General features: G+C 41.4%; 1 protein-coding gene across 3 annotated transcripts in view; it reads right to left on the minus strand.

Moving 5' to 3' along the window:
• The window catches only part of LOC106580158 (rhotekin), a 92,426-nt gene that overhangs the window by 44,487 nt on the left and 22,728 nt on the right, over positions 1 to 25,211 (minus strand). The window contains exon 1 of one of the 3 annotated variants that reach the window (XM_014160905.3): positions 15,413 to 16,521. The exons of the other annotated variants lie outside the window; for them this stretch is intronic. Within the exon in view, the coding sequence (XP_014016380.1) occupies positions 15,413 to 15,439 (27 nt within the window). The 5' untranslated portion in view covers positions 15,440 to 16,521. Of the gene's footprint in view, positions 1 to 15,412; positions 16,522 to 25,211 lie in introns of those variants that run through there. 3 annotated transcript variants of the gene reach the window in all.

Consider the following 25,211-nt stretch of genomic DNA (forward strand, 5'->3'; position numbering starts at 1 on the left):
GAATGAGATGTTAGACAATACTTTTGGTCATGTAGTGTTTGCTGCTGTTACTGTGTTTATTATCTATCCTGATTGCCTAGTGATTTTTACCCCTACCTACATATTACCTCAACTACATCGTACCCCTGCACATTGACTCGGTAGTGGTACTCCTTGTATATAGCCTTGTTATTGATATCTATTGTGTTACCATTTTCTATTTTTATTTGCAAATTCTCATACTTTTTAACTTTGCATAGTTGGGAAAGGGCTCGTAAGAAAGCATTTCACGGTGAAGTCTACACCTGTTGTATTCAGCGCATGTGACATATAAAAATGTTTGATTTGACTACTACACATGTTCAGAGCGCTGGCTCGTTAGCTGATTAGCTGGACTTTCCTGAAAGCTAACAGCGGGTGGGAGAAAAGAGAGGAACTGTTAAGACATGTCTTTGTAACCCCCTGAACAACACTTTCCTCTGTGTTGGAACCTGGATGAGGAAATCAGGTCTAATCAGATGAGCCGGCCTAACTGGCCCTTATGATGATGAACCCTAACCCTATCTATGAGCCAGCAGCAGCAGGACCAGTGAGCCCAGAGCTCTGATTTTACAGCATCACTGGTCACAGGCACACCCTCAGTCTGCTGGGTAAAAACACTGATGAGACTAATGCTATGGAAGAGGCATGGGAGGGGTGCTGATGGAGAGAATGAAAAATAGAGGGACAGAGTAAGGATACTGAAGTCCAGAGTAGATGTTACATCTAGGACAATAGTTTAGCACAGCCTTGTACATCTCTTCATCTCCTCTGCCGTCATCTTTACCGTCACTGCACCCTCTTCCTCATCTCTCCATTCTTCTCTTTCTTTCAGAATTTAAGTGATTTTAGTGAATGCCCATTAAGGTAATAGGTAGGGCTGGGAATTGCCAGGGACGTCACAATACTTACTGCGATTTTAATGCGATTTAATGTTCTAAACATATTGCTCACTATATGTCTGCTGTAGAGAGACACGTGTGAGCACCAGAAAACGTGTTTTGATCACCCAGGGAAATAAAAGTGTTGAAAACAACTTTTCGGGCAACCCAACTAATTGGGTTACGTCATACTGCAGCACAACTTGCGGGCTGCCGCAGAATTCTATGGCACGTTATTTAATTGTCAGCCGTTGTTGCCATTAATGCTAGTTAGTGCAAGTTTGACCACCAGAGGGCATCTTTGAGAAGCATTTGACTTTTTGTAACATTGGCAATACTAGAGAATTTAAAACCTTTTTTTGTAAGAACATAGTATATGGGATTGATTTTAAATTTAGCTTAATTAATTTGATTAATATTACGGTGTTTCGATTTCAAGAAAAATGAAAAACGAAACTGTTAGGAAAATATGGCTCTGTACAATGTGACCATTTCCACACCTAATTGTCGGCTAACCAATACCCAAATGGAGATTCAGTGAAAATAAAAATCTCATTGATTTACCAAGACCAGCCGCCATGCTCGTCTCAGAGCAGTGCGAAATGGTGCTGAAATAGTTGACCACACCCGGGTAGGGTATTGCTTCAAATCCTATTATAACAACTGGATGACGGCGGGCCAGGACATAATAAGTATATAATATTAGCACAAATAATTTGCCTACACTACAAATGTAACATGTTTAATAAATAGTACATAATAAATTCAGTGACGATAAGATCATTTTTATCTGATTACGCTCATAAAATCACTGTCTATTCAATTATTATTTTTGTCCATTTCTCTGTGCGTTGATTGATGGGGAAAACAGGTCTACGTAGCCTACAATACTTTTTTAACATCAACATTTGTTCTTAAAAAGTATCAAGGAGGAAGGTGGATAATGAAAATCGACGTTTCAGAGAAGAATGTACAGAGTTATGCGTTTACCTCTCCATCTTTCCCAATGCCAAGCCAGTGTGTGTCTTATTTGCAATGAAAATATCGCTGTTGGCAAATAATTCAATCTCAGACTAATTATGAATCCAAGCACAGCACCTTCAGTGGCCTTCCCGCCCCATGTAGAGGCCCGACACACAAACATTGAATCGTTAACTGCAAACTGCACACACAGCTTGTTTTGAGGACATATTCTGTAACTTAAACAGGTTAAATCTGCAGTGACAAGGAAGAGGGAAACAGTCGTGGACTTGACATTGGGAAGGCTACTGCACTTCAGCACACTGAAGAAATGACAGGCAGAGGGACCAGGCCGCAGCATTGTCATAGAGGTGATGGAAGATTTCATCAAGCAGCTAAGGGACAACTTATCCACCAGATTTGAAGACTACAGCATTTTTTTAAATAAATGTTTTATTTAACCAGGCAAGTCAGTTAAGAAAAATTGTTATTTACAATGACGGCCTACGAACAATGGGTTAACTGCCTTGTTCAGGGGCAGAACAACAGATTTTTACCTTGTCAGCTCGGGGATTCGAACTAGCAACCTTTCAGTTACTGGCCCAATGCTCTAACCACTAGGCAACCTGCCGCCCCAAGTATGCCCATATATATAAAATTGTGTTTTGTATGTGATCCTCTCACAGTCCGCCCCGGTGGAGAATTCTCCTCCCTTGATAAGAAAAGGATACTCTCGCTGGATGAGGTTTTTTAAATTTAACCATGGAAGTCAGTTAAGAACAAATTCTTATTCTTTGAGGAAGAAATCATCAAGAGATATGCTGGACCCTGTGTCAGAGAGGTGTTTCTGGGACTACATCGTTTCTTTCGAGGTAGGATTATAGCAATATTTTGTTATGTTCAGGCCTATTTACATGTATATTTCTAGTACCTAATGTTGGCTGTTAGGCTAAATGTCTTTTTTTTCCTTCTCCAAATGTAGACAATGAACCAAAACACACTGCCGCCCGGGTTTGCATTGCAAATGAGGGCATAAACTGGGTCAAGACGCCAGCAGAGTAAGTCAACTATAACACCTGTGGTAGGCCTACAGTATATCTAAAAAATATTAGTTTAATCTCTACATGTATAGGTCTCCTGATTTAAATCCGATCGAACTTCTTTGGCATCAACTGAAAACATTAACCCGTAACTCTGCCAAGTCTACGGTACAAGCAAAGATGAACTGGCCATCAAGATATTTTGGCTTGAGAAATTGACGATGCAACAAATAATTATCTCCGCAAGGTTTCACCAATGGTCGTGGAGCTGGGGGGGGAAGTGCAACTAAAATGTCGTATAAATAAACATCTGCATTTTCAATGTCTTTTTCTCGTTATATTAAAGCATAAAGACGTTGATGAACTGTTAGGGCCAAATTGGGGGATTTTCACACCTACAGCAGCTGGACGATGAAGAGTTGCATGTCAAATCAAATCGAATTTATTAGTCACATGCGCCTTTGAGGGCACTATGGTGTTGAATGCTGAGCTGTAGTCAATGAATAGCATTCTCACGTAGGTGTTCCTTTTGTCCAGGTGGGAAAGGGCAGTGTGGAGTGCAATAGAGATTGCATCATCTGTGGATCTGTTAGGGCAGTATGCAAATTGGAGTGGGTCTAGGGTTTCTGGGATAATGCGGTACATGTCCTGGTAATAGGTCTGGCCTTGCGGCCTTGTAAATGTTGATCTGTTTAAAGGTCTTACTCACATCGGCTGCGGAGAGCGTGATCACACAGTCGTCCGGAACAGTTGGTGCTCTCATGCATGTTTCAGTGTTCTTTGCCTCAAAGCGAGCTTAGAAGTAGTTTAGCTCGTCTGGTAGGTTCATGTCATTGGGCAGCTTTCGGCTGTGCTTCCCTTTGTAGGCTAATGGTTTGCAAGCCCTGCCACATCCCACAAGCGTCGGAGCCCATGTAATACGATTCAATCTAAGTCCTGTATTGATATTTTGCCTGTTTGATGGTTCATCGGAGGGCAAAGCGGGATTTCTTATAAGCTTCCTGGTTAGCGTCCCACTCCTTGAAAGCGGCAGCTCCAGCCTTTAGCTCAGTGTGGGTGTTGCCTGTAATTCATGGCTTCTGGATGGGGTATGTACGTACGGTCTCTTTGTGGACGACGTCATCGATGCACTTATTGAGGAAGCTCATGACTGATGTGGTGTACTCCCCAATGCCATAGGAAGAATCCCGGAACATATTCCAGTCTGTGCTAGCAAAACAGTCCTGTAGCTTAGCATCTCCTTCATCTGACCTCAGTTTTATTGACCGAGTCACTGGTGCTTCCTGCTTTAATTTTTGCTTGTAAGCAGGTATCAGGAGGATAGAATTATGGTCAGATCTTCCAAATGGAGGGCGAGGGAGAGCTTTGTACGCATCTCTGTGTGTGAAGTAAAGGTGGTCTAGAGTTTTTTTCCCTCTGGTTGCACATTTAACATGCTGATAGAAATGAGGTAAAGCAGATTTAAGTTTCCCTGCATTAAAGTCCCCAGCCACTAGGCGCGCCGCCTCTGGATGAGCGTTTTCCGGTTTTCTTATGGCGGAATACAGCTCAATAGTGCGATCTTAGTGCCAGCATCGGTCTAAAATACAGAATAAAACTCTCGGTAGATAGCGTGGTCTACAGCTTATCATGAGATGCTCGCCTGAGGTAGAGTAAAACCTTGAGACTTCCTTAGATATCGTGCACCAGCTGATGTTTACATATATACGTAGTCCGCACCCCTTGTCTTACCAGACGCCGCTGTTCTATCCTGCCGATACAGCGTTTAACCAGCCAGGTGTATGTTGATAATGTCGTCGTTCAGCCACGACTCCGTAACGCATAAGATATTATAGTTTTTGATGTCCCGTTGGTAGTTTAATCTTCCTCGTAGGTTGTCGATTTTATTTTCCAATGATTACACGTTAGCTAGATGAACGGCAGGCGGGGGGGTTTATTCAATCGCCTACAAACTCTCAGTAGGCAGTCCGTCCTCCGTCCTATTTTTCTCCATCATCTCTTCACGCAAATGACGGGGATTTGGGCCTGTTCCCGGGAAAGCAGTGTGTCGTTCATGTCAGGCTCGTTAAAAGGAAGAAACAAAAAAACTTCTGCCAGTTCGTGGTGAGTAATCGCTGTTCTGATGTCCAGAAGTTATTTTCGGTCATAAGAGACGGTAGCAGCAACATTATGTACAAAATAAGTTAATAAACAGCACAGAAAAAAAACAACAAAAACACAATCGGTTAGGAGCAAGTAAAATGTCAGCCATCTTCTCAGGCATCGTCATTCAAAAGCTAAAACTCTCAATTCATAAACCATGTGCCATAGAATCTCTTCCCAACTATTTTGCAATCTATATTGCTCTCTGACATTTTGCAGTTGCATGATGTCTTGAGTTAGAAATGTACAGTGGCTTGTGAAAGTATTCACCCCCCGGGGAATTTTTCCTATTTTGTTGCCTTACAACCTGGAATTAAAATAGATTTTTTTTTTTTTGGGGGGGGGGGGGGGGGGGGGGGTGTTGTATTATTTGAGTTACACAACATGCCTACCACTTTGAAGATAAAAAATATTTTTTTATTGTGAAACAAGAAATAAGACCAAAAAAATGAAAACTTGAGCGTGCATAACTATTCACCCCCCCCCCCCCAGTCAATACTTTGTAGAGCCATCTTTTGCAGCAATTACAGCTGCCAGTATCTTGGGGCATGTCTTTATAAGCTTGGCACATCTAGCCACTGGGATTTTCCCCCTTCAAGGCAAAACTGCTCCAGCTCCTTCAAGTTGGATGGGTTCCGCTGGTGTACAGCAATCTTTAAGTCATACCACGGATTCTCAATTGGATTGAGGTCTGGGCTTTGACTAGGCCAATCCAAGACATTTAAATGTTTCCCCTTAAACCACTCTAGTGTTGCTTTAGCAGTATACTTAGGGTCATTGTCCTGCTGGAAGGTGAACCTCCGTCCCAGTCTCAAATCTCTGGAAGACAGAAACAGGTTTCCCTAAAGAATTTCAATGTATTTAGCACCATCCATCATTCCTTCAATTCTGACCAGTTTCCCAGTCCCTGCCGATGAAAAACATCCCCACAGCATGATCTTCAAAAAGGGATGGTGTTCTCGGGGCGATGTGGGGTGTTGGGTTTGCACCAGACATAGCATTTTCCATGATGGCCAAAAAGCTACATTTTAGACTCATCTGACCAGAGTACCTTTATTCCATATGTTTGGGGAGATCCCACATGCCTTTTGGTGAACACCAAACATGTTTGCTTATTTTTTTCTTTAAGCAATGACTTTTTTGTTGCCACTCTTCCGTAAAGCCCAGCTCTGTAGAGTGTACGGCTTATAGTGGTCCTATGGACAGATACTTCAATCTCTGCTGTGGAGCTTTGCAGCTCCTTCAGGGTCATCTTTGGTCTCTTTGTTGTGTCTCTGATTAATATACTCCTTGCCTGGTCTGTGAGTTTTGGTGGGAGGTCCTCTCTTGGCAGGTTTGTTGTGGTGCCATATTCTTTCCATTTTTAAATAATGGATTTAATAGTGCGCCATTGGATGTTCAAAGTTTTGGATATTGTTTTATAAGAGAGCCCCTTGATATTCATGGTGCCGCTTGCTTGGTGGTGCCCCTTGCTTAGTGGTGTTGCAGTCTCTGGGGTCTTTCAGAACTGGTGTATATATACTGAGATCATGTGACACTTAGTCCACCTGTCTGCAATCTAACTAATTATGTGACTTCTGAAGGTAATTGGTCCCACCAGATCTTATTTAGGGGCTTCATAGCAATGGAGGTGAATACATACACCACTTTTCCGCTAAATTTGTTTTGAAATAAGTTATTTTTTTCACTTAATTTCACTTCACCAATTTGGACTATTGTGTGCATGTCCAGTACATGAAATCCAAATAAAAATCTATTTAAATTGCAGGTTGTAATGCAACACAATATAGGAAATAAAACGCCAAGGAGGATGAATACTTTTGCAAGGCACTGTAACACTTTAGAGTACTTAAGCATCGAATACATTGCAAATTGGGGGATTTTCACACCTACAGGCTATGGAGAGTATTATCCTGCTAATAGGAAACATTGTTTGCATGATGGGCTACACCTGCTACAGTACACTTGTGAAAATCAAGTGTTTGAAAACCTGTTTTCAAAATGCCTCCAGCTGTCCATCACTACCGTAAATAAAAACACAGCATCTACCTTTCCAATTACTTTTAGAGTTTCGGATTTACAGATGTGCGCTGTGAGAATATCTAATAATAACTTTGTAAGTAAGGATGCATTACGAAAGGAAAGTGACATGCGTAGAAAACGGTGGTAATATTTTCTCTTTTAGAGACTATAATACTGTACATGGCATTCAGGTGCAGGTCATTTTCATTTCTCTTAGAATAAAAACCTTAGTGTAACAACAGTTTTATTAAGTAATATGCTACAATCCAGTTACAGCTTGTTCTGATCAAGTAGAAACAAAATTGTATTTTTTTGTGGTGTAAGACAGAGGAATAGCAATTTTTACACTATTGTTCAGGAGGAACGGAAAATTGCGTGTCAATACATAAACCACGTGCCATCGAAAATCTCTTCCCAACTATTTTGCAATCTATATGGGACCCTTGGGACCCAAAAGCATAATCAGTGCTCTAACTCCCACTTTGCGGTGGTCTGAAGCTATGAAGCAGTGACACAGGGTACCGTACTAAACCACAAATTACCTCTAAGTCCCGCAGCATAATCTCAAAACTTTTAGTTAAGCAACCACTGTATGTCATTCTCACTGAACACAAGTCTAAGAAGCGGTACATCTGTTCTATGAGCGCCATTTCTATGCTTTCCGTTCTTAAGTTTAGTTTTTGCGTCTTTTACTTCTTTTTTTTGACCAGCATCAAACAGCTGAAAATACAACATTGTTGTTTACGTTATGGGAAAAATATTTCACAGCAGTTTAGATGGTACAATGATTCTCTACATTATACTTCCTTGTTATGTCAGAAACTGATATTAGGCAAACTATTAGAATTTAAGCAACCAGTAAATGGCTGAGTGATTTCTGCAGAGCGCACCTTTAAAAAGATGCAGAACAAACGCTAAGATGAAAAATACTGGAGTGTTGGGGCATGTACAGCAGACTAGCGCTAGTTAACACTACTTACAGTAACAAAAAAAGAAAATATGTAAGATATTAGTGATGGATACAGTTATAATAGGTCAACATTCACATCAGTGTTTTAGGTAAAATATTGCCAAAGTATATAGTTGCAAAATGAGCTCCAAGTCTCTATTACTCTGTGCCACTTCAGGGCACTCAGGAACCTCTAGTTACTAATGGCCCACACTCTTAAGTGTGTGTCCGCTCGTGTGTGTGTGTGTGTCTGCACTTGCAAACCAATCAGTCTTCTCTTTTGTCCTCTTTTTCCAAATCATCTCTCAATTACGCATTTCACATCCTTGCAGAAAATGCACATGCAAACTTGAAGGAAAGCATGCATACAAACACATTTGTATTCCATTTGTCGATCTGTCAGTGTCTGCGTATATTTTTGTTTACGTGTGTGTGCGTGCGTTAAGATAGAGAAAATAAATTGGGTCACGTGAGTCTGTCTGCCTTATCCCCTTTTCCGCCAACTTAACCATACATCCAACTTTTTCACGCCTTCTTTTTATACCTGAAAGGTATTGCTGGTATCAAAGTCAAAACTTTTATTGCTGCCAAATGTCCTAGTAATAATTTCAGTAAAGTTCTGCCTAGGGCTGTGGTGGTCATGACATTTTCTCAGCCGGTTATTGTCACGCAAAAGACTGCCGGTCTCACGGTAATCTACAGTTAATTAACAAACACATTTAGCATCTCCAGGTCTCAATGCATACAAACCGCATACAAGCTGCTGCTGATGTGCGCCGTTAAAATATCCATTTAAATTTAAAAACCAATATACACCATCACAATAAATCCATTATACAGTAACAGTCAAGTTTGGACACAACTACTCATTCAAGGGTTTTTCTTTACGTTTACTATTTTCTACATTGTAGAATATTAAGTGAAGACATCAAACTATGAAATAACGCATATGGAATCATGTAGTAACCAAAAAAGTGTTAAACAAATCAAAATATATATGAGATTGTTCAAAGTAGCCACCCTTTGCCTTGACAGCTTTGCATTTTTTCAACCAGCTTCATGAGGTAGTCAACTGGAATGCATTTCAATTAACAGGTGTGCCTTGTTAACCTCTTATGGCTAGGGGGCAGTATTTTCACGTCTGGATAAAAAACGTACCCTATTTAATCTGGTTACTAATCCTACCCAGTAACTAGAATATGCATATACTTATTATATATGGATAGAAAACACCCTAAAGTTTCTAAAACTGTTTGAATGGTGTCTGTGAGTATAACAGAACTCAAATGGCAGGTCAAAACCTGAGAGATTCCTTTACAGGAAGTGGCCTGTCTGACCATTTCTGGAACTTCTTTGCCATCTCTATCTTTTACTAAGGATCTCTGCTCTAACGTGACACTTCCTACGTCGTCCATAGGCGCTCAGAGCCCGGGAAAAACCTGAATGTCGTCATCCCAGCCCCAGGCTGAAACACATTATCGCCTTTCTCAAGTGGCCGATCAAGGGACTATGGGCTTATGCGCGTGACCTGACTGCCCCAGTCTTTGTGATTTTTTCCTCTGTTTGCCGAAAAGGAGATAACCGGTCGGAATATTATCGCTTTTCTACGAGAAAAATGGCATAAAAATTGATTTTAAACAGCGGTTGACATGCTTCGAAGTACGGTAATGGAATATTTAGAATTTTTTTGTCACGAATTGCGCCATGCGCACGACCCTTCTTTACTTCTTTATAATTCTTAAAATAATTGTTATGTTTTTTGTGAACGTTTATCGTGAGTAATTTAGTAAATTCACCGGATGTTTGCGGGGGGTATGCTAGTTCTGAACGTCACATGCTAATGTAAAAAGCTGTTTTTTGATATAAATATGAACTTGATTGAACAAAACATGCATGCATTGTATAACAATGTCCTAGGGTTGTCATCTGATGAAGATCATCAAAAGGTTAGTGCTGCATTTAGCTGTGGTTTTGTTTTTTGTGACATTATATGCTAGCTTGAAAAATGGGTGTCTGATTATTTCTGGCTTGGTACTCTGCTGACATAATCTAATGTTTTGCTTTCGCTGTAAAGCCTTTTTGAAATCGGACAGTGTGGTTAGATAAAGGAGAGTCTTGTCTTTAAAATGCTGTGAAATAGTCATATGTTTGAAAAACTGACGTTTTTGTATTTTTGAGGAATTTGTCATTCGCGCCACGCCTATCATTGGATATTGGAGCAGGTGTTCCGCTAGCGGAACGTCTAGATGTAAGAGGTTTTAAGTTAATTTGTCGAATTTCTTTCCTTAACCTCCCTGGGCACCCTAGTCAACAGCCAGTGGAATCGCGTGGCACGAAATACAAATACCTCAAATGCTATAACTTCAATTTCTCAAACATATGACTATTTTACACCATTTTAAAGACAAGACTCTCGTTAATCTAACCACATTGTCCGATTTCAAAAAGGCTTTACAGCGAAAGCAAAACATTAGATTATGTCAGGAGCACCCTGCCAAAAATAATCACACAGCCATTTTCAAAGCAAGCATATATGTCACAAAAACCAAAACCACAGCTAAAATGCAGCACTAACCTTTGGTGATCTTCATCAGATGACACTCCTGGGACATTATGTTATACAATACATGCATGTTTTGTTCAATCAAGTTCATATTTATATCAAAAAACAGCTTTTTACTTTAGCATGTGATGTTCAGAACTAGCATACCCACCGCAAACTTCCGGTGAATTTACTAAATTACTCACGATTAACGTTCACAGAATACATAACAATCATATAAAGAATTATAGATACAGAACTCCTTTATGCAATCGCGGTGTCAGATTTTAAAATAGCTTTTCGGCGAAAGCACATTTTGCAATATTCTGAGTACATAGCTCGGCCATCACGGCTAGCTATTTTGACACCCACCAAGTTTGGCCCTCACCAAACTCAGATTTACTATAAGAAAAATTGGATTACCTTTGCTTCTTCTTCGTCAGAATGCACTCCCAGGACTTCTACTTACATTTTACTTCAACAACAAATGTTGTTTTGGTTCCAAATAATCCATTGTTATATCCAAATACCTCCGTTTTGTTCGTGCGTTCAGGTCACAATCCAAAGGGTGACGCGCGAGCGCTTTCGTGACAAAAAAAATCAAAATATTCCATTACCGTACTTCGAAGCATGTCAAACTCTGTTTAAAATCAATTTTTTATGCAATTTCTCGTAAAATAGCGCTAATATTCCAACCGGGCGACGTTGTATTCATTCAAAGAGAGAAAGAAAAACATGGAGAATTCACATGAACGCGCATCTCCAGTGTCACTGTTCTCAGCCTGACCACACAAAATCTCCTGCTGTTTTTCGCCCAGAGACTGGAGAGACGTCATTCCACTTTCTGGCACCTTCTGAGAGCCAATGGAAGCCTTAGAAAATGTCACGTTACAGCAGAGATGCTGTATTTTCAATAGAGATGCCACAGAAAGAAAACAAATTGTCAGACAGACTTCCTGTATGGAATCTTCTCAGGTTTTGGCCTGCCATATGAGTTCTGTTATACTCACAGACACCATTCAAACAGTTTTAGAAACGTTGGAGTGTTTTCTATCCAAATCTACTAATTATATGCATATTCTAGTTTCTGGGCAGGAGTAGTAACCAGATTAAATCGGGTACGTTTTTTATCCAGCCGTGAAAATACTGCCCCCTAGCCCCAACAGGTTAATGCGTTTGAGCCAATGAGTTGTGTTGTGACAAGGAAGGGGTGGTATACAGAAGGTAGCCCTTTTTGGTAAAAGAACAAATCCATATTATGGCAAGAACAGCTCAAATAAGCAAAGAGAAAACGACAGTCCATCATTACTTTAAGACATGAAGTTTCTTCAAGTGCAGTCGCAAAAACCATCAAGCGCTATGATGAAACTGGCTCTCATGAGGACCGCCACAGGAAAGGAAGACCCAGAGTTACCTCTGCTGCAGGTATAAGATAAGTTCATTAGAGTTACCAGCCTCAGAAATTGCAGCCCAAATAAATGCTTCACAAAATTCAAGTAACAGACACATCAACATCAACTGTTCAGAGGAGACTGCGTGAAATCAGGCCTTCATGATAAAATTGCTGCAAAGAAACCACTACTAAAGGACACCAATAAGAAGAGACTTGCTTGGGCCTAGAAACACGAGCAATGGACATTAGACCGGTGGAAATCTGTCCTTTAGTCCAAATTTGAGATTTTTGGTTCCAACCGCAGTGTCTCTGTGACGCAGAGTAGGTGAACTGATGGTCTCCGCATGTGTAGTTCCCACCGCGAAGCATGGAGGAGGTGTGATGGTGTAGGAGTGCTTTGCTGGTGACACTGTCAGTGATTTATTTAGAATTCAAGGCACACTTAACCAGCATGGCTACCACAGCATTCTGCAGCGATACGCCATCCCATCTGGTTTGCGCTAAGTGGGAATATCATTTGTTTTTCAAAAAGGACAATGACCCAACACACCGCCAGGCTGTATAAGGGCTATTTGACCAAGACGACGATTGATGGCCAGGCCTCCACAATAACCCGACATCAACTCAATTGAGATGGTTTGGGATGAGTTGGACCGCAGAGTGAAGGAAAGGCAGCCAACAAGTGCTCAGCATATGTGGGAACTCCTTCAAGACTGTTGGAAAAGCATTCCAGGTGAAGCTGGTTGAGAGAATACCAAGAGTGTGAAAGCTGTCATTAAGGCAAAGGGTGGCTACTTTCAAGAATCTCAAATATAAAACATTTTTATTTGTTTAACACTTTTTTGGTTACTACATGATTCCCTATGTGTTATTTCATAGTTGATGTCGTCACTATTATTCTTCTATGTAGAAAATAGTAAGAGTAAAGAAAAACCCTTGAATGAGTAGGTGTGTCCAAACTTTTCACTGGTACTGTGTGTATATATTATATTCTTACTAGAGGCTGTATGTTGACTGTGATCGGGTAGGTGTGTCTTGTCTGTTTAATGAACAAAATAAACTATTGATTTCATTTGGATGGCGCAGCCATGGCTGCACAGACCAGTAACATAGGCCTAATTAAAAGAGGTTAAACTCAAAATATACTATTCGATTATTTTGAAAATACATTTTATTAGTCTTAATATTTCTCAGGACCTGCCTAAACTAATTAATAATGGATTTATTTTTGATGGTGTATATTCAAAATGGACTTATTAAAAATAGATGCCCACCCACATCTGCAAATTACTACAACACCTTGTGACCGTCATGCGCGCTGGAGGTATAAAAGGTCTACGCAGGCAGAAATTAGGTAATGTCCTACTGCCGCCTGTTGTAACAGTAGATGACCGCTGGCTCGGATGCCTAACGGAATGTGTGCACCATGGCTGATTCACATTCTCCGCATTGGAGCAGGCGGCGAGGCTGGCTTGGAGGCTCCCTCTGGGTCTCTCTCCTTCAGAATCACCCATGTGCGTGCACACACACACACACAGCCCAATCTCTTACTTGAATACCTCCTATGTACTGTGTAAAAGTCTTTCTCCCTCTTAAAGTGTATGAGCATATATGTATGGTCAGTGCTGTGTGTGTGTGTGTGTGTGTGTGTGTGTGTGTGTGTGTGTGAAGAACAGTCTGTGATAATATTAGTATTGATTCAGTGTGGCCGGGCTTTTAATATCAGGGAGGCATAGCGCTGAAGGCCTGCACTATTAAACCTCGCCAGATTCCCATCATATCTCTGCACCTTAATAGACCCAGTGTGCTTGCTGGGTCAGGGACACAAATGACGACTTTGGTATGATGTTCGTGTGTGTGCTGACCTAATTCAGTCTCCACCAGTGTGTGTGTGGTGTTCTCACCACTACTCAAAACAACACACAATCTTCATTAACACACAATCTAATAACGGTCTGGCAGGAGAAAGGAAAGCAGCGTAACGTGTGGATTGTGGTAAAAACACACACACACACACACACACACGTTTCAAAACAGACACAGATCTGTGTAACACAAATCATGTCTGCTAGCAGAGATGCATGCCGACACTGCATTACCCGTCTGTCTACAGTATACCACTGGCTGGTGGAGTCATTATCTACATACACATCAATCTATCCCCCTGCAGGTCCTCACACATCCATCACACTGCCTGTATGGCACTCTGCAGCCCAGGAAAAAACACAACCAGAATGATTGTCCACTTCTACAAGATAGTGCTTTCTGTCCTAAGGAAGATGTGCCATGGGAGTCAAGATTGGGATGCATCTCAGGGAACAGTGCTATTTTCTGTGAGAGATGATCGCCTCCCAAGAACAGGGAATGGAGATGTAGAGCGATAGTGAGTCTGCTCTTTTCCATCTTGTCATTCTAGCTATCGCAGTCTCTGTGTATCAGAACGCAAGTGACCTTTCCATATTAAAGTACAAGGCATCCGTATAGGGCCACACACACACACACACACACACACACGCAAGCGTACACAAAGAAATGTGCTTATGTCACACACACACACACTGCAGGAAGGAGTCTGTCATTGAGGAAAAGGTGCAATCCCAAAATGATCTGTAATGGGGTATTTGGCTAATCAGGCATCAGATGTGGTTTCAGCAACCCTAGACAGTTATATGCTGCTGTAGCTCTCTGGTGATGCTGGCATGTGACTGGAGCCCAGACAACCTAGCAGATCATCGAACACCACAAGTCCACATTGAGATATGACTAGACAGGTCCAAAATACAGATGAGCATGTCCTTTATCACAGTGTGGTCAATGAGAGATAGTGAGAGATTCTGCCACAGCTATAAGCCTTTGCCTTTTCCGGAAGCTCAAGGCATCTAGAGCTCTCCACAGTCCGGAAATGCATTGATGACTGAAATGTAGTTAAAAAGCATAGTAGCTGCATTGTTCCACTTGAAAGAATGTCAGACAATGTCCCACTGAACACCAGAGTATCCCAATTACAACCCATATACCTGGTGACCCAACCACATGAGCGCTATGCCACAGCCAGACACTGTGTGTGTGTGTGTATATATCGTTCATAGAAAATTATCTACTCTGCTATTAACGTCACCGCCGAGAACAACCGTCAATAGGGCATGGTGGTGCATGCTCTGAATGCGTCTCCTTGCAGTATGAGAGACGCACGTTCTTGTCGCCATGGAGTTTCTCCATAACATGACTTAATGGGCTTTCACTGCTGTACAATGAGCTACAACAATTGCACTTGCCACTTGTATTTATGTAATGACGGACTGTTGTCATTGATTTTATGGCAGAAGGACAGACAACGGTGTAGCCTCTATCAAGTATTCTAAATCAAAGCATTGCAACCTTTCCTCTAGAAACGCCTATGAAATTATAACCATATATGGTTATGTTGCCTAACTACTTAGGTTAACATAAAGCCACTATACTTACCCGCAGATTCTTATTCACGCTGGCCATGGTAGTTCAAGGACGAAGACTCTCCAAATCTCCAAACAACAACACACTTATGCAATACCAGGTTACAAGTAACGTCCCAAACAGCCCGCACACCCAGAACTCTTTGATTCCTCAAGATATAATAAATCCATTGACAGAATATCCATTCATCTTCAGAAAAGGTTGTAGCCTAGGCTACTACAGTTTATGTTTTTGTATTATTGTGGTCCGTTCCCCCAAAAAACGGATAACCCTGGCTTGCGCAGGACCAGCGGAGAATGTGGCGGTCATCTGCCCGACCTCATCTCTGCGCTGTCATCCGTAGCCCCTCCGACTCGCTCTTCAGCACCGGACGGGTAAAGACTGACTGCCGGGGAGGACTAACCGGAGAGGCGGCTGAGGAGGCGGGTGTGCTGTGTGCGCACACCGGCAAAGGCGGCTGGAGCGTGGGCACGGTTTGAAAATAAGGTACGTGTGTATGTCAAATCCGTTGCTGACTGTGCCTATATCCGTCCATTATAAAAGAGACTGCATGTGCAGTTTTCGAAATAGTGACACATGAAACAGTCAGTCACTTTTCCCGAGCAATACCAAATTACTCAAATCGTATCTGTGTTAAAGGTAGGCTTGCATTGTTTTCTTACCGCTCATTAGTCCACAGCTAAACTACTGTCACGACAGTACCGTAAATCCCTAAAGTCTCTCGCCAAATTTCTATCGCTCAATCAAATACATTTCAAGATTTCATCATCGCCTGTTTGCCATTTGGAGACTTGGTGTGGCAGTTGTGAGTTTCTGGACCCGTCATTGCCTAGAATGTGTCTAAAAATGATCAACCTGTGGTAGGTTATGTTGGGAAAATATGACACACACTATAATATATCCAAATCAAAATCCGTATTTAAAAACAAGGCACTGTGACAACATTTCACCTCAATACCATGCGAAATATGCAAATAGAAAAATCTAAATAGTCGATGTTTGACATTTCAAACAAATAAACTATATTTGAACCAACCCTACTCTAGAAATAAAACATCCGCCTGAATTCCCTGGTATTTGCTAAATTGCATGGCCTTGTGGGTGCGCTGGGAAGTTGGTGCGCGCTGATGCACATCGCGCGGTGGCTGGTGATGAATGGACGCGTTTTGCAGCCTGCTGGAAATGAGAGCAGAGTAAACGGATGAGCCCTACATAATTAAATGTGAAAACAAACAAGCTTCAAATACAGCGACTGCATGCTCTGACATACGTTTAGGGCAAATCCATTTGAATTAAATCACTTTTTGACAGCTTCCCTTTTGATTTCAACAAAACGTTCAAGATATGTTTACCCAAGGAAGAAGTGGTCAGAAACGGACTTTTTGGACGTTAATGCCAATAAGGTAATAAAAGGTGCTCAAAGTTACATTTTGCATAACCCACCATAGGAAATCCATGTCTCACCAGAAAAGATAAAAACGGATGAGTATGATACAATTTAAAAGCTTAAAGTTAACAATTCTATTATTTATTGATATATTTTTTTTTATAACAAATATTACATTTTTAAACCTTTAAAAAAAAAGGTGCAATATGCAGAAATCGCTCAGCCATTTCCTGGTTGCTAGAATTCTAATAGTTCCCCTAATTTCAATTTGTGTGACAAAACAAGCAATGCGTAGTGTAGAGAATGCTTGTACCAACTAAACCGCTGTGAAATATATTGTCAATAACCAAAAATATTGTATTTTCAGCTGTTTGAAGCTGGTGTTTGAAGCATAGAAATCGCACACATAGAACATGTCTACTGCTTCTTAGACTTGCCTTGAATGAGACGGCCAGATATAACTCACATTTCTATGTGAATTTGATCAGGTTCGCCCAAAAAGTTACATATTGCAGCTTTACCATCAATCATCTAAAAGCCTCTGTGACTTGTTTCAGGAAACTGGGTGTATGTCGCGCCTACTTCACAGGGGAGGCATTTGATCGTAAACATGTATTTTAATCAAAATGTGTTGTTTGACAGAAATGCCTTATGCAACATGTGAACTTTCATGTGCCTTAATAACAAACTTGTATGCCATCTGTTAATATGAAAACAATTGTTAAATTACGAGCCTAGTTGGTTTAGCCAATGGAAAAGGCAGGAACCTTCCTGCTAGCCATGATTGGCTGAAATAATGGATGGACTGGACATGCCGAGAGAGGAGTTCAGATTGGTCTGCCATGTAGCGCACTTCTGTCTATAAGATGAGCAGCTCAGTACTTGTAGGTAATCATTTCAAACGTGGCTTTAAAAATAAATAAAAAGATATCGCGAAGAACTGCAAAAGTGTTGATAATGCTCTCCACTTTCTGGAGGACCGAGTTTTGACATCAGTGGAATGCCCGGTGGAAGCAGAGTATGACAGCTAAGGTGAAGGAGAAAATTCAGGTGTTTGATTGCAAATACTTGGAGGGAGTCGAAAAGAGAAGGCTGTTGTATAAAAAAAATCTGTCTTCGGATAGATTTTCAAACTAAGGGCAACCATGCCAGTAAGTCATTTTCATTTCCAGTTAAAGTGTACTGTTAGCTAGCTAGCTAATGTTACTGTGTTGTAATATTATTCGTATCTCAAGGCCATTTGCATTGCTAGTTATAGCCTAATGTTAGCTAGCTAACATTGCACCTGGTTGGTTAGCTACCTGCAGATTCATGCAGGGTAGTAACGTTATGAGTTGGGATTATGCTTTATTGTTTAGCCAGCTAGCTACATGTCTAAACAAAAGACTACACTATGCAAGTAACCATTTCAATAGAAAGTTTATGATGGTCACTGTGACAACTGTCGATAGACGTAGCAGGTAAATTCACTCTGGCTATCTACTCAGATTTCAGAGCACTCTCGTCTTAGTGTGCAGAATAACTGATGAATTTACCCAGCTCAACACCCGTTGAATATGGCCGGTGTCAGTGAGCTTTGGCAAAAAAAGCATAATTAAATTGTTGCCAGCAGCACAGTTGAAGTCACCAACGTTCTGGATAACATAAAAACAGCCTAACCAGCTCTGCTAGTGTGAGTAAAATGGTCAGAGTGAGCTGTTCTCTCATTTGTGTCTGGAAGTAGATAGCAAGCTAGCCAACGTTAGCCAGACAGCAGTAGTCAAGCACCCAAGCAGTTAGGTCAGAACGCTCGGATCAACCCTACCTTTCGGACAGAGCGAACGGCCAATCTGACAACAGAGTTTACGAACATCCAGTGCACACTCTGGCACTCCAGATTAAATTTACAAACACACGTGTAGATTAAACCAGCCTTTAGTCTTAATCTTTGGTTGTTTAGTACATAGCCTCACATGTGAATCCTTAAAGAGATGGGTGGGGCTAAAGCTTAAAAGGGTGTGAAAGATGCTGAATGGGTGTAGACAAAGAAGAGCTCTCCAGTAGGTACCAAAACAAGGGCCATTTTCACAAAAGTGAGGTTACAAGTTTACCAATTTCACAAAGCAGAATTTCTTTCCCATTGTTCCTCAACTGTAGTGTACATATAATTTTCTAGCTCTGAGTCTGTACTTTTAACCAATATAAAAAATAAAAAAAACAGTTTCATATTTTGCTACATAAGACCGAATCGAGCCGGTTGGTCAAGGGGTCTGAATACTTTCCGAATGCACTGTATACTAAGAGTGACAATCAAATAAAACAGATTGGAGATCTTACAACTAGATAAAAAGGAAATGTTCATTTGAGAATACAACACAGAAACAGACACATAGACAGAACCCCTTCCCCTCCTTATTGCAGGATTGTGACAACGATGTGTGATTTTGGAGGTATGGCAACCTGAGACTAGTCCAAAACATGACAACCACACTGTTTTCAAGAGCATGTTGTATCTCAACCGATGGGGGACACAACACAACAACCTTAGATGATGTAAAATAAGGTCTAAGCTACAGCATTTGTGAATATGAAAAAAAGTTTAAGCGATTTTAGATCATTGATGTTAACAAAAGGACAATTTTGATTACAATTAGTTTTTCTAAAGAATTATACAATATTTGTAAAACCCTGTTTGTAAGATTTTAAAATGGTATCAATCTCAACCATTTATCTTTTTCAGTGAGGAAGACATGGATGTCTCATGGTATGGTGGGGTATGCAAAATGGGGAAACTTTGAGCACCTTCATCTCTTGAATGTTTTGGCATTCAGCTCCAAAAAGTCACTTTCTGAGCACAAAGTATGGAAGGTTTCATTCAAATCAAAAAGGGGTGCTGTCAAAAAGTGACTTATTTCAAATGGATTTACCCATTCAAGAGGCAGGCGTTTAACAAATCAACAGCCTAATCAACTTACTTAGGACTAGGGCCGACCCCATTTAGTCGACTGGTCGATTGTTTGGTCAAGGCTGTTGGTCAACCGAGAATTTTTTTAGTCTAGCAGTTGCAAAAACAATTCAAATGTATGGCACGTCTTTGATTGATGCCGGTCTCAGTGGACTATTCCATTGCGGAGGCCATGGGGATGGCACACCAGTATTACCAGTAGTACATTTACCTTTAATTCACATCATTTCTGTTAATGCATTCAATATATTATTATAACAGTATTTTACATTTCTCATTGTCGGAGTGGACACGTTGTTTGCAGAGCACACAACCTACAGTAGGCTTACACTTATTTCATTCCATTTACGAGTTGTCAATTTATTCATGGTGTTTTATTTGGAGCGCTCTTGTTAATGTTGAGTAAAGACGTGCACCTGATTATGCATTGAATTAGGCCTAGGCAACCTGGCCTGCGCGCAAATATATGCGCCCATTTAGGGATCTGATAGTATTTCTGATTGTCTTAACTCACCACCACTAATGAGTTGTGGAGCTTCTCAAATAAATTTCTCTTCACATTAAAACAGCAAGTAAACAAAAGTGTGTTTTTACATCCACTAAGAATGACAACAGTTCCTCAATGTAGCCTATTTGAACAAATCTTTCCAGCTCTCTCCCCTTCGATATCCACGGGTTGAAAGGTGAAAAAAATGTAATGCTCTGATCAGGTGGAAACATCATAAAAATAGGCCTACCTGATTACTTCTTATCCCTTGCGCAGGAAACTTGGAGGGTCCAGAATATTTTATACAATGTTGCCAGTTTGTTAGCATTTGGGCTGGACCAAGTTAATACAACTTTTCAAGTTCCTTGCAAACAGGCCATGCATAGCCAATGTTATTTATTTTCTACCTGCAGGCCGCAATTTTTTTTATTTGTTGGCTTTATGTAGGCTAGTTGGCAATGGCAATATAAGTTACTTTTAGATTTGTATAATTTATATTTTGAGATATGACAAATTTATTATAAAATCAATTAAAACTGTTCCATGAAAATGTGCATATGAAAATCATAACTGACATGTAGATTGGTAGAAAGGGTAAGAAATTGGCACTCCAAATGGAAAAGTTTGCTGACCCCTGGTGTAGTCTATTACCGACAACTTCGGGAGTGTAATGGCAAAATCTGTGAAGGCCAGCAGCAGTGGGTGGTGGTGGTTTGGGACATGTTTTTGTTCTTCCGGTTAGGATATCTTGATCTCTGGCTCCCTCTTGAGTAATGTGTATGTCTTAATTATTTAAATCAGTGTGCTTAAAGCATCAGCCAAGCTCAGTAGCTTACATATTAGTTGATTTTATTAAAACACAGGGTGTGTCTACAGTATATGGAAAAATACACGTTTAAGAATTTCAACCAGTCGATTGGTCGAAAGACTCTTGGTCAACCAAGATTATTATATAAAAAAAATGTAATAGGGGACAGCCCTCCTTAGGCCTAATCATAAATGAATGTCTACTAGCCTAGACACACACCTAGAGGCAATGGCGTCTCCAGTGCCCATCATCAACTAGCAATATTTCTAGTTGATATGGGCACTGGTTAACTGTTGGATCAGTCAGGAAGCATATCAGATTGGTCATTTATTTAATACATTTTCATCAACATGCACATATATATATATATATGTGTGTGTGTGTGTGTGTGTGTGTGTGTGTGTGTGTGTGTGTGTGTGTGTATATATACACACATATATACACACATATATACACACATATATACACACACATACATACACACACATACATATACATATACATATACATACATACATACATACATATATATATATATATTCAGGGGAACCCAATTGAGACCAGTGTCTCATTTACAAATGGTGCCCTGAAGACAAAAAACATTCCATCAATACAATACTTTAGGTATTGCCTATATAATGTTTTATATAACTTGTTATAAGCATACATATGGCTAATAATAGGCTGTAAATTCAGGATCATTATGAGATTGAACTTATTATCAGTCATACATGCTAAAGACAAGTCTTACAATGCACGGGGGGCCAGCACAGGAAAAAAAAAAAATGTATGAAATGTATGCATTCACTACTGTAAGTCGCTCTGGATAAGAGCGTCTGCTAAATGACTAAAATGTAAAATGTATTATAGCCTACCTGCAGCCTTTAAGTTAATTATTACCATCAGATTTAAGCAGCTAATAAGTGAATCAGAGGTTCTATTTTTATAGCCAATCCAACAGGTCTTAAATTACTACATGCTTGGATCAGGGGAGACCTGGCCTGACTTCCTCCCGTCAGTCACACTGTTCCTTCCCTCTTTACCCAGACAGACAGACAGACAAACAAAATGGCACTGGGAGGAGAGGTGGAAGGATGGCAACATGGATGGATGGGGTGGGATAGGATGGGAGAGAATAGGAGACAGAGAGGAGAGCCGGTGTTGAGTAAGTATATGGTTGCGCAAAGAAAGGGAATGAAAAACAGATAAAGATATTAATGATGAGGTGTAGAAAGGATAGGACGGAACAAGAGCGGGCCTGTTTTGGCTTTGCTTCTACACAAATACACTCACGCATAACCCATCTCCACGTCTATTCTGTCAACAGATCTCTTCACCTCCGGCTAAAGACTGAGGTTACGGTTTGTCATGGTAACCGCTTCACTTTGAGTACTATGATGACTCCCACACACAGCTAAGAGCCAGGGGCAGCGTGGTCAAACAGCCGTCAACAACAAGTCTACTGTAGCATCATCAACAACACAGAAGGATGCTTTTGGATTGCATGTAGGATTAAAGACAGTTAACAACAAGAGACAGAAGACCGTTTATAAAAAGCTTGTTACCTCCCGAGTGGCACAGCGGTCTAAGGCTACAGACCCAGGTTCGATCCCGAGCTGTATCACAACCGGCCGTGATCTGGAGTCCCATAGGGCCGGCGACAATTGGCCCAGCGTCGTCCGGGTTAGCGGAGGGTTTGGCCGGGGTGTGGCTTTACTTGGCTCATCGCGCTCTAGCGACTTCTTGTGACGGGCCAGGCGCCTGCAGGCTGACCTCAGCCGTCAGTTAAACGGTGTTTCCTCCAACACATTGGTGCGGCTGGCTTCCGGGTTAAGCGGGCAAGTGTTAAGAAGCGCTATTTGCAGGGTCATGTTTCAGAGGACGCATGACTCGACCTTTGCCTCCCGTGCCCGTTGCAGCGATAAGACAAGATAGAAATCGGGAGAAAAATAAAATAAACATTGTGTGTGTGTGTGTGTGTGTGTGTGTGTGTGTGTGTGTGTGTGTGTGTGTGTGTGTGTGTGTGTGTGTGTGTGTGTATGTATGTATGTATGTATGTAGATAGGCCAGGACAACTGAGTTAGAGCAGTAAATATCTTGCAGGTAATAGGATTAGAGTTCCAGGAAGCAGTGGGCACATGGCCAGAGAGCAACCTACCAAGCGTTAGCCTCACTTCACTTTACCCTCGGAACACTGGGGTACTGGAAAGCCGACTACACTGCCATACACACTAAATAACAACAACCACACACAAACTCACATACAGGGACTCCCACACACACATGGACTCCCACAACAACAAAAAAACAGACACAAGAGAAACAGATACATAAAACAAATAACTGCACACTGACAGCATACAGTAAGTGATAAAATGGAGAGTCTAACCAAAGGACCACGAATGAGTTTCAAAAATCCCAACTGTGATCCTCAAATGACACCATATTACGTCAATACTGAATAAATGGTCACGTTTGATGTGCTCAAATGTCAACAACAGAGGACCTAAGTTACATCCCAAATGGAACCCTATATAGGGCACTACATTTGATCAGGGCCCTATGGAGCGCTAGTGCACTATGAAAGAAAGAGGGTGCCATTTGGGATGCAATCATAGTCTGATGCCTTGCATTTCTCTGCGGGCATTCCATTGGTCTGCCTAAACTCTCTAGCGGTGTCCCACTGAGACCTCTTCCTTCCTATTTACTCTGTCACTGGCAAAAATGCTTTCCAAACAAACAACCATCTCTCTTCCCATCTGAGCAGTTAGTCCCTAGAGTTCCCTTCCTTCCTCGTCATACACATCAACAGCCAAGTATCCCGTCTTAGTTCTCTCCGTCCTGCTTTCTGTCCGTCCATCCATCCATCCATCCATCCATCGCTCTGTGTTTGTGCAACTTTTGATGGATTTCGTCTTGATAGTCAATGTTATTATGAGACATAACGTGGTCTATTTCCTTCCTAGTGGCAAGGGCACATTTCAGTCAGGAAAAGTTGTGTTTTTTTAACAACACTCATTGTGAGTGTACGAACAGTAAAATGGACCATTAAATCAGAACACCACATGGAAGGCTGTGTTCGGTTTGTTTAAGTAACAAAATGGGAGGTTTTGGTTTTCAACTGTCCGCTTGGACTGCAAGAAGTGTTTGACATTTTACATAATGACACATACTGTATCTGGTATTATTCAACTATTGTAGTACATGGAATCCTAAATGGATCCTTCTAGATTCTCTCAGCAACAGGCATTAGACAGCCGTGGTCAACAACTGAGGATTCAAGGGGGCTTAAGTTCAGACTAAGTGTCCCTGACACATTATCTAACGAACATGACCGGTGACCTGACACACTGACCAATGACACTTTGAGAGGGTCTTGGCTGAGCAGTGGTTAACAAGGGGTCTTTGTGACAGACAAGTGTCCTGCTCAGCCAATGGGGACTGAGCTGTGTGTTTCCCAGAGCCAATGAAAAAGGCCTGCTGCGCTCCTTCCTCTGCCCTGCTGCTTCTCTCCTCCAGCACTACAGTAAACTGGCTTAACCTTTGTCTCTCAGTGATGAAGAGATTAGACGCCCATACGGTTCCCCTGCTGGAGGAAGGCCATGGCAATCTGCTTCTTCACACAAGGAAGGCTTTTGTGCAGTGCTTGTGGGTCTCCTTCTCTTTTCTGCACATCTCTCGGTCTCCCTCTGACCCTCCCTCTCCAATTTCTTATTTTCTCCCTCTCCCCCTCCAGCTGAGTGTTAACTGGGCTGTCGTCCATCGGCAGCCCAAAGCAGCAAATTTAATTTGAAAGTGAAAACTGTCCAGGAGCCAAAAGGGGGAGACTGCAATAGCTTTTTCACAGCTTTTAGAGGAATGATCCACAAGAGAGAGTGGGAGAGAGAAAATGTGCCTGCATGCAGCAGGTGCAGGATAAGAGTTTCACAACACAACAGGCAGACAGGCAGCCTTATGTGAAGCAGTCCCAGAGTCAGTCAGCCAACTTAAAAAGGGCACCGTTTCAGCACCCCAGACCCCCACTCCTTCTGTGACCCTGTGCTAGTGACCCCTAATCACGAGCTGGTGGGTAAGGGGTAGCATGACATCACCCTGTCTGAGGGTTTGTTCCACTGACATCATCGTCCGGAGGCAGAGGGGAGAACAGGCTGTCCAGGCCTTTCAGTACCTCTCTCAGCAACAGAG

The sequence above is a fragment of the Salmo salar genome, chromosome 20 (assembly GCF_965601325.2).
Source record: "Salmo salar chromosome 20, fSalSal1, whole genome shotgun sequence".
NCBI lineage: Eukaryota > Metazoa > Chordata > Actinopteri > Salmoniformes > Salmonidae > Salmo > Salmo salar.